The sequence below is a fragment of the Trachurus japonicus genome, chromosome 16, assembly GCF_045865225.1.
Source record: "Trachurus japonicus isolate A0001 chromosome 16, Traja_1.0".
NCBI classification, from domain to species: domain Eukaryota; kingdom Metazoa; phylum Chordata; class Actinopteri; order Carangiformes; family Carangidae; genus Trachurus; species Trachurus japonicus.
In genome coordinates, this window is record NC_140922.1 from 30,154,909 (window position 1) to 30,165,052 (window position 10,144).

At 39.7% G+C, this 10,144-nt stretch overlaps 2 protein-coding genes across 2 annotated transcripts; one reads left to right on the plus strand and one right to left on the minus strand.

Moving 5' to 3' along the window:
• Positions 1–771: 771 nt before the first annotated feature.
• On the minus strand, positions 772–4,852 carry lysmd1 (LysM, putative peptidoglycan-binding, domain containing 1). Its single transcript, XM_085803404.1, has 3 exons — positions 4,286–4,852; positions 3,000–3,325; positions 772–2,143 (listed from the first exon to the last, which is right to left on the minus strand). Exons 1-3 carry the CDS (start codon positions 4,484–4,486, stop codon positions 1,972–1,974), a joined length of 699 nt encoding a protein of 232 aa, XP_085659530.1. The 5' UTR covers positions 4,487–4,852; the 3' UTR covers positions 772–1,971.
• A 236-nt stretch (positions 4,853–5,088) lies between these two features.
• On the plus strand, positions 5,089–9,212 carry scnm1 (sodium channel modifier 1). The gene is made up of 8 exons (XM_085803027.1): positions 5,089–5,239; positions 5,391–5,461; positions 5,601–5,689; positions 6,366–6,460; positions 7,618–7,718; positions 7,831–7,961; positions 8,043–8,163; positions 8,829–9,212. The coding sequence occupies exons 1-8, from the start codon at positions 5,189–5,191 to the stop codon at positions 8,938–8,940; spliced, it is 771 nt and encodes a 256-aa protein (XP_085659153.1). The 5' UTR covers positions 5,089–5,188; the 3' UTR covers positions 8,941–9,212.
• Positions 9,213–10,144: the final 932 nt, after the last annotated feature.

The window sequence follows — 10,144 nt, forward strand, 5'->3', positions numbered from 1 at the left end:
TTTAAGAGACTGAATCATGTACAAAGTAAAAACAGCATCAGCATTCTCCGAAAGAAAGACACCTGTGCTGGACATAAACACATAACAATGTTCATGATTCTGATGATCATTATCTTTATGGTGTTGTAAGGTTTTTCACTTCCCTTCGTAAACACTAGAAGGCGCTGTTGCTCCTGGTTGGACTTGAATGGACAACACAGATCAGAATGTAAAACAAACCTTACACTAGACATATTAAGGATTTGCCTCATGCTCAATAACCAAAGACTGTTCAACTGTTTGACAGATAAAACACATTACCTAACGAATTTTGGGGCTTTGGAAATTAATGTTGATTCCACTCAAACTGCAAGATGGTTCATTACTTGAATCACTTCAAAAACTATGTATCGCCCTTTAAGTAAGCATACTTTGCACCAGGTGAAAATCCACCTTCTACATTCAAAAATCCAAACTGTATAAAAAAGATGCAAGTTTTCACATTGTTGTCCCTCCAATGTACAATGCAGATTTCTTAATATGCCAAATATCATCAACAGTGTTTCCCCTACATTCATTCAATAGCACTTAAAAATGTACTCATTTCTGCCATTAAGAGGAAGGAGGAGGAGAAACCACAGCAGCACTCTCAGGGCTGGAAGCAGCAGTTTAGAGTAGACCAGTGATGTAATGTAAAAGCATTTATTTTAATGTCAATACAATCAATTTGAAATGTTTTATTCATAACTAATGATGTTATGTTACGTTTTCTAGAGAGGAGGAATGAAAAAAGTGCAAGAGAACAGTCCAGTGGACAATATCACTCTAACACAACGCTGACATCTGCTGGTCAAAATCATATCATCATATAACAGCAACTTGATGCCCTGCATCTAGTGAAACATCCAGAAGGACAATAATACAGCCAATAATAAAAAAAACTGTCCTCACTGAAGACAATCACACTCACCATTACTGTGCAGTTTAAAAACATGCCGCATTGTTACTACTTTGGTTGATGTTTTTCTAAGAAATGATCACACCAGACAAAGATATTTAAATCTGAACCTAAACACAGGATCAGACCGTCTTCTTTATTTCTAAATGAACTGTACACAACTTAAATGGATCAACATTCCCATAGCTGTCAAAATATATTCTGCAAAACACGTCTCTTTTTTAAAAGTTTGGTCCCATGGGATTTTAAATTCTTCAGCAGTGACAGACAGTGCGACCCATTTATGAGCCGTTTTGTGCTCTGAGTATTATAGTAAGGGAACATGCTTAATATCCTTTATATTACATATTTAATGGGTTTTAGTTTAGAAAACGTGGTCACCTTTGCTTTACCAGGCTGTGAGATAGCTGCACACACAACCACACGCTGATCATATGACCCACTGATCAGTCATATGACTAAAACATGTGAAGGCAAATTCTCATTTTTAACATTTCATGCTGTAATTACTTACATGTGAAAGGAAACCCTGAAAAACCACACAGCTATCTGAACAAAGAGTGTGTGTCTGAATAAATAACAAGGCTGAAAAAAAGTGCAATAATCGATTAAAATACTTGTGTAAAGACCATGGATGTCTTATATAATAGATCCATGATAAAGACAGAGTAACTTCCCATTACGACATCTATATTGAACGGTGCTATGAATAGACGGTACAGCAGCAAACTATTCCTCTCTCTGTAATGCTCTGGTGTCCAGGAGGCCCAAACCCAGGGGCAAGGCCTTCTGGGAAAGTTTTTTTTTTTAATGTCCGAAGTGAAACAGCAGGTATCGTGCATATTTTATATTTACATATTCATTCTGGTTTGTTTTTAGGTCAGTTTTTATCTGTCTGAGCGAGCGCAACGACATATCGTTCTCTATACACCATGGTGTGTATAACTGAATGACAATAAAGTACTATCTATCTATCTATCTATCTATCTATCTATCTATCTATCTATCTATCTATCTATCTATCTATCTACATGTCACAGCTCAAAGATCTCATCTTCCCTGTCTTTGAGTTTGGTGGTGAGTTTGGTGACGGTGAGGGGTTTTGCTCTGTGTGTCGTTGACGATGACATGACGACGCTCTGTGACCGTGTCAGAGGCCGCCTGTCTGATTCCCCGCCGGTGCACGCTGCTTCTAGGTCGGCGACCCTGTGAGGATGAAAACAGAATGAGAAGATACAGTGAGTCTAGAGATTGAAATTGGTGGCTTTAAAGGGATAGTTCAACATTTTGGCAAACTGGCCCATTGCCATAATCCCTATGGTCATAGCAGTAGGTTCATTACCTTTAATTGTCGGTGCAAGCTGTTGTTAGAACGGCGGAGCAGAGCCGCGAGCTGCTCAGAGCTACGCTACGGAGGCTAATGGGATTTCTTGGTTTCCCTCATCAAACTCATCAAATACACAATCCAACAACTCCAAAACGCTCTGGTGGACAAGAGACTGCTTACCGAAAAACTGCCCCCGATGGAAATGCGCATCAGTGGTTTTGCATGAATTTCCCTCTACAACAACTCTGTCTGGTAACGTTCTGTTATTATCTCATAGCGTGGTGAATGTGCAGGTCACAACTTGTCCACCAGAGCGTTTTGGAGTTGTTGGATTGTGTATTTGATGAGTTTGATGAGGGAAACCAAGAAATCCCATTAGCGTAGCGTAGCTCTGAGCAGCTCACGGCTCTGCTCCACCGTTCTAAAAATAGCTTGCACCGACAATTAAAGGTAAACCTACTCCTAAAACTATAGGGATTATGGCAATGGGCCAATTTGCCAAAATCTTGAACTATCCCTTTAAAAGTATGAGCATGCAATGTCTTTCCATAAAGTAAACTGTTATGGATGTAATTTCTAAAAGGCACACTGTCATGTTTATCATTGGGATTCATAAAGTACCTGGTGGAAATTCAGTATATCAATACTTTTATAGGTCAAGCAGATAAAAAGCCTTTGGGACTCTGTCACAGAATAAAACCCAAGTGAACAGTGAAAGCCGCATAGGAGTCGTACCGTTTCTCTCCCTCCTCGCAGCCTCTGACAGCGGCCTGCTTGGACTGGTGTATCAAGTCATCCAACCTTTTCATAAAATCCACAGGAGTCAAGTCCGATGCCCTTTCTTCATCATCTTCTTCTTCATTACAGTCGTCATCTTGTTTATTCCCAGATGAGCTCCCTGTGTGGCCATTGTCTTTTTTTTCTTCACCATCCAGTTCTGACGAATCTGCCCGCCCGTTACTACGGTCGTCCAAGTCCGACAGCACTGGGATGGATAGAGACATCTTCAGGAATATGGAGTCATTGGTGTAGAGTCTGTTTGCCCTTTTGATTTGCTCCATCTGTAAGAAAATGACCTCGTCAGCCTTTTGTAAACTTATTTAAAGATTGTTTCACTTAACTCTACAAGCATTAAAATTATCTTCTCTTGCATTGATGTTTTCCTCTAATACCCTTTCCATAGTAACAACTGATTAACAATTAAACTAAAAGGTTATCCTGCATGTGATTTTTGCTCTTTTCTGCTTAGGATTTATCCATCTTTAACACATGGCCTCCTGAAGTTGAATGCCCTGATCCATTATTGTCACCTCCAAGATACTGATACACAAGAACAGATCACATATTAACAATTATTAAAAATAAGAATCAATTATTGGGACTACAATGATTAATGATTAATATACTATCATCCATTTTCTTCAATGTTTTTTTTTATTAGTGAGTTAACTCTGTCCCTGTTCAATAAATAAATAATAAATAAATAAGATAACAAGGCAGTTATATGAAAAATAGATAAACAATGAACAATAATATGATCAACTTACTGTCTCAGAATGATCAAATATAGCCTACTTATTTCACACATTACAATATTGCAAAAACAGACAAACATTACAAGGTAACTTAATGCATTTCTGTAAAGGTTTAAAATTGATTGCTCCTAGCAATAAAACGAACTGTCAAGTGAAAAACCTCCCACATCCTTACATGACTTCCTAACATGCTTTGTTTTGTCAAATTACCCGACTTAAACCAATTACACAGTATACTGCCTCGTGATTGATGGAAAACAGAAAAACGTCATATAAAGACAAATAGAAAAAAACAATGAATTATTTGAAATAATTTTGCAAAACGGACAAACTTTACAAGATAATGCATTTCTGTAAAAGTTTAAAATTGATTGCTAAGTTAGAAGATACAAGACAAAACTCAACTTGTTGCAGAAGTTAACTATTAACAGAGACGTAACAATAAGGACTTTGCTATTAAAATCCAACAGGTTCATAATTACTTACAGACACTCCATATTTCAGGGACAGGCCTTGTAAAGTCTCTCCTGGTTGAATTATGTGTTCAATCCGTCTCTGGCGGTGGTGATGAACCGGGGACTGACCCGGGGACTGCGGCGGAGAGCGGACCAAGCTGCCGTAAGATCTGGTGCGGTTCCCGAGGAGCAAAGTTAAACCGTTCCCATGTTGTGCCTCGGACATGGCCATACAGTAGCATAAATAAACCGCTTACGAGGATGTTTCTTGCTGGAGTTTGTGTAACTGGTCCCTGACACAACTTTTAAAAACACAATAATTTACCTAACTTTAGTTTTAAACCGCTTCATCTCTCAATCAAAGTTGCTGAGAAATACGTTCATGTCATACATGTCTCCTGCGGTCAGCTGCCTGTTGCCATGGCTGCCGTATGGAGTTCCGAGTCACATGCGATGCGTTCATGACAATTGGAAGAAATCATACTGAATACTTTTTTTTTTATCCAGTCGTGGTTTGAACCAGTATGTCGACGCTTTGTGATTGAATATTTCTTCTACTTTCCACATCTTGTACAGGTTATACATGTATATTAGCATTTTCAATTTTCTTTTTTTGCGTTTAGAGATAGTTCAAACTTCCTAATCAAATAAAATGGAAAAAATAGTACGCACCTGAGCTAAGCCATATCGTTGGAATTATTGTGTGTACTATCCTCAACAAAGTAAAATAAAAATAAATACATATTGATCACCAAAGTTTGTGGCAGTAACATAGACTGTATGTACTGTCGTTCAACTGAGCTGAGTACTGTACTTTCCCAGTTTCACCGGTGCACAGTGAACGCTGCATCGCCAGTGCTGTTGTTGTGAAGTAGCGAGCTAATGAGCTAACCTGTCATAGCCGTTCACTTCTATATGATCAATTAAAACTATCATGTCTTTTAAAAGGGAAGGCGACGACAAGAGTCAGTTGAATATCTTGAAGGTAACACGTTGTTTAGCTTTTCTACGGGACACTTTAACTGAGATAATACGTGTTGTTGTCGTTAGCATGTTGCTAGCTAGTAGCAAACTAGTGTAGCCAAACGAATGGAAACAAATTGATTGAACTACTTTACTGTATTGTCTTATTCCAGAAACGACGTGTGGCGGATCTTTTGTCAAATTTTATACCAGAAGATGAAGCAGCTCTTATGAAGAATGGAAGGTAGGTTTAATTTATAATACTGATATGTTTTGTTTTGTTTTTCTGGAGGAACTTGTTATTTGAAGACGTAAAAGGTTGTAAACACATAGTAACTAGTGGGAAGAGACTGAAATTCATCCTATGTATTTGATTTCTGCAGATACACTTGCCTTGTGTGCGCCTACCGTCCTGTCTTTGATACAGTGGACATGTTGACCGTCCACAGGAAGGGGAAGAGACATCTAGAAGGTGAGAGAATAAAAGCCAACCCCATGTTTATGTCTTTTTCACAAGGACTGTGGATTTAGATAGTGATTTACATTGATTTACATTTAGATAGTGATTTACATTGATTTACATTTCCTATATATATATATATATACTCAATTGGTACTCAATTGGTATTTAACAATCAATTCCTATTAACTATTAATCTGTCAATTATGTTCTCATACACTCATTGCAGCTTTTAGTGCACTCACTAATACTGATGAACATTAAAATGAACTGTGTGCAATTTACTGTAAATTCACTGCAATTTTCAACTGTGTTATTACTTATGAATAGGCCTACATTTAATAGGGTCATTTTACTGTGATGCACTACATTGTTTCAGAAATTGTATTAGCTGACAAACTGTCTATGTAAACTGGAGTCACAAGTCACTTAATCACTATGATACACAAATTTTAAGGAGTATAATGTGATCACAGCACTAGATTCCTCCACCATCCGTTAAATCAAGCACATTGGTTTATAAACTTTCATTTGTATGTTGTCGTGCCCAGGGTGTCATTTTACAAACAGAGATCCCTATGGTACTCCAAATGATTGGCGTAATTGGTGTGTTGAATAATGTTTCACAATCCACTCATGCAATTCTTAGAAAATGAAGATATCTCTTTTTTATGTTCTATCTCCTCAGGATTAAAAGCATTTTATGGCAAGAAGGCACGGCTGAGGAATGAAATAACAAAAAGGAAACAAGAAAACTTCGTCCAAAGTGAAGACAGTGGACAGGTGGGTCACTGTGTGTGTGTGTGTGTGTGTGTGTGTGTGTTTCACCTATCAACAAACTCATCCAGTCTAGTTGACTCCATAAATATTTCAGAATCTCAGAAAGATTGTGGATCGGAGCAACAACAGATATGAATCAGTCTTCTTGTCATTCAACAAGGAGAAGGTCAATGAATTATTTTAGTAAGTAATAAGGAGCAACAACATGAGCTGAACAGACTCTGTCTTTCTTTCACTGATGGAGCGAATCAGGCCATGTTGTTGTTGTCTGGCGTCACAGTCATTGTGTAGCAGTGATGTGACCATCATATGACCGTGACGCACAACATCCTACAAACCAATTTCTGGTGGTTTTCCCCTGTGGAAAATATAAACAACGATTGACAAGAGCATTTAATTGAGTTGACGACTGAGTGAGTGGGCTCCGAGTAGCATTTGAGAAATTTCTGCAATCCACACAGACAGACGTTAAAGGACAATTCCGGGCAAATTCAACTCAGGGCTGTATTTTCCTAGCATTTTAGGTCTAAAAGAAGGAATCTGAAGATTTTCAGTTTAATTGCTCCTGTTTTGCGGTAGTTTTGTCTGTCCCCACATCGCCACGGCAGCGATGAATGGGAGCGGATGGAAGTTCCGCTGCTTAGGCTGTTTACATCCCTCAAAGCCGCAATTTTTTTCCACAGACAGCATCAGGTGGCTACTCAAACATGCGCCGAGAAGTTTTTTTTACTTGAAGCAAGTCAAGAGCTGATCTTCCTGTGTTTATGACACAAACGGGAGCTTCCAACTGCACGTGAACACACCAAGCGCGTCAACTTTGGGTTTGAATTAGATCTAGTTTTACAAACATGTCGGCTTGCTTGAAGTAAATAAACTTCTCGGTGCATGTTTGAGTCGCCATCTGACGCTGTCTGTGGAAAAAAATTGCGGGTTTGAGGGATGTAAACAGCCTAAGCAGCGGAACTTCCATCCGTTGCTGCCGTGGCGATGCGGGGACAGACCTATGGGACAGACACAACCACCGCAAAACAGGAGCGATTAAACTGAAAATCTTCGGATTCCTTCTTAAAATTTAGACCTAAAATGTTCGGAAAATACAGCCCCGAGTTGAATTTGCCCGGAATTGTCCTTTAAGTTTGTTGTTGTTCTTGTGATTTTAGGAACCCTCCAGTTCAGCACCTTTACTGGAACAAACACGGAAGCTCACACATCACGCTTTATTGAAGACCGCACCGTACAACAGTTGCCATCGAAAAACCAGGTGAGTGAGACGCTTGTTTAAAATACAATTTACATTCCCCCAATATTTTATACCACAGAAGACATGAAGGGAAACACTATTTTAAACACAAACCTGTGATTTTTTTTTAAAGCACAAAATCTGAGAAAGGACCAACTCCCAGTGGTGGCAGCGCCTGCAGCAAATCATCATCTGAGCAAGAACACGCACACTGGAGAACTGGCGCTTCAAACAGAGTCTCACCAAGCAGCGCTCATGCAGCAGGTAAAGTCTGTGAAGGGAAATCTATTATTTTATTTTATTTTATTATATTTTATAATTCTGGGGATGTTTTGTCTCCTGTAGCCAATGAAGAGTCACATCCATCAAAAGATGTAAAAGGATCTGAGCTCACAGTGTCACAGGAGGCGGAGCCAATAACAGCCCAGAGGAGGAAGGAGCTGGAGCACTACCTCAAACTGAAAAGGTACAGAAGAAGAAGGAAGAAAGCTGCTGAATATCCCGATTATTAAAAGACAGTTAAAGGGATAGTTCAACATTTTTGGCAAATTGGCCCATTGCCATAATCCCTATAGTTTTAGGAGTAGGTTTGTTACCTTTATTTGTCGATGCAAGCTATTTTTAGAACGGCGGAGCAGAGCCGTGAGCTGCTCAGAGTTACGCTACGGAGGCTCATGGGATTTCTTGGTTTCCCTCATCAAACTCATCAAATACACAATCCAACAACTCCACAATGCTCTGGTGGACAAGTTGTGACCTGCACATTCACCACGCTATGAGATAATAACACAACGTTACCAGACAGAGTTGTTTTAGAGGGAAATTCATGCAAAACCGCTGATGCGTGTTGCCTTCAGGGACAGTTTTTGGAGTTGTTGGATTGTGTATTTGATGAGTTTGATGAGGGAAACCAAGAAATCCCATTAGCCTCCGTAGCGTAGCTCTGAGCAGCTCGCGGCTCTGCTCCGCTGTTATAAAAATAGCTTGCACCGACAAATAAAGGTAGCGAACCTCCTGCTATGACCATAGGGATTATGGGAGCGGACCAGTTTGCCAAAATGTTGAACTATCCCTTTAAGCATTTTGACGATACAATATTTACAGTGCATTTCATCTTTTTGTCTTTCATAGTGATGGGTGGGTACAGGACCGCAGTGGCCAGTGGATCAAAGACGAGAATGTGGAGTTTGATTCAGACGAGGAGGAGCCTCCATCAGTCTCCGGCCTCCCCACAAGTCACTGAGAGGATCAGGCTTGTACCACGGTGGTGCGTTCAGGAGCGCCGGTGCTGTTTGAAACAGTCACAGCTCCACGTGCAAAGACTTTATGTAACAGATTTGTGCATTTCATTGAATCACATGATTTCCTTGTGTTGATTCTACAGCACAAACTTACTGTTGCTGCTTTTTTTTGTCAGCTGATATCAAATTTCTGTGACTATTTTGCTGAAAATGTTTTATTTTTGTTACGACAAAAGATGTAAAACAGAATTAAAGATTTGAACAAAAGAAATCATTGAGCTTTTTGTATCTTTTGTGTCTTTCTTTTCTGTATCCACCCAAAAAAGCTCCACTCATGGATAATCCCGGTTTATTGCTGCTTGTGGATTACATAGTTTTCACCATAATTTTCACTGGTTATGATGATGGAGTAGTTTCTAAGATCTCCTGAGATGTTGCATAAGTGTTGCCTCTCATTGCACAGGAAACTGTACACAACCCTGAGTCAGGAAGTTGTGTGTGAAATGTGGTGAACGTGTGCAACCTAGGATTACATCAGATGTTTGTTTACACCATGTCTGCTTGTGTTTGCATTGACTTCACTGATTCGTTTTGTGAGAACAGATGTTATTACTGATGCAACGACTCCCACACTGCACCATCTCGTCTCAACAGGAAACATCACAGTTAAGCATCACTGAACTGAACTGTTTTGACTTTTTGAACTGAATGGATCACATTGACCACACACCGACATCGGCCCCCTGTCTCGTTCAGGATCAAAAAGAAAAGCACTGAGAGCTGAACAAACACTTGAATTTTCGGGCTGAATATCTCTCGTCTCCCAAAAGCCATTTTCATCCCCCTTTGTTGTCTGTTTTACTCCTTTGAATAGGAGTTCAATCGCCTCGATCTGGACGGACTAATCCTCACTCAATCAGCAGTATCGGTGCTAATCTGGGCGGAGAAGCCACTGGTTAGCATTCTCCACAACACACACACAGTTGGTATAAATTGGATAATACCATCAGGGTCAGTGGGGATGGAGCTGAGGGACTTAACATGGGTTAGTTTCTGATGACGCCGCTAATATGTGTCGAAAGCTCACTTCATTATTTTGCCACCACCACCACATGGGGACGCACTTATTATACTGTATGAGTTAAGGATCTTTGTCACTCGTCATGGAGACGTGTCATGTCAGGATGAAATAGAGACAGTGGTGAG

Excerpts from the sequence above, each read along its gene's own strand:
- scnm1 (XM_085803027.1), top strand. The coding sequence starts at position 5,189 with ATGTCTTTTAAAAGGGAAGGCGACGACAAGAGTCAGTTGAATATCTTG. Across the intron at positions 7,719-7,830 it reads AGTTGCCATCGAAAAACCAG|CACAAAATCTGAGAAAGGAC; the intron begins GTGAGTGAGACG and ends TTTTTTTTAAAG. Across the intron at positions 8,164-8,828 it reads CACTACCTCAAACTGAAAAG|TGATGGGTGGGTACAGGACC; the intron begins GTACAGAAGAAG and ends TGTCTTTCATAG.
- lysmd1 (XM_085803404.1), bottom strand. The coding sequence starts at position 4,486 with ATGGCCATGTCCGAGGCACAACATGGGAACGGTTTAACTTTGCTCCTC. Across the intron at positions 3,326-4,285 it reads CCCTGAAATATGGAGTGTCT|ATGGAGCAAATCAAAAGGGC; the intron begins GTAAGTAATTAT and ends ATTTTCTTACAG. Across the intron at positions 2,144-2,999 it reads TGCGAGGAGGGAGAGAAACG|GGTCGCCGACCTAGAAGCAG; the intron begins GTACGACTCCTA and ends TCATCCTCACAG.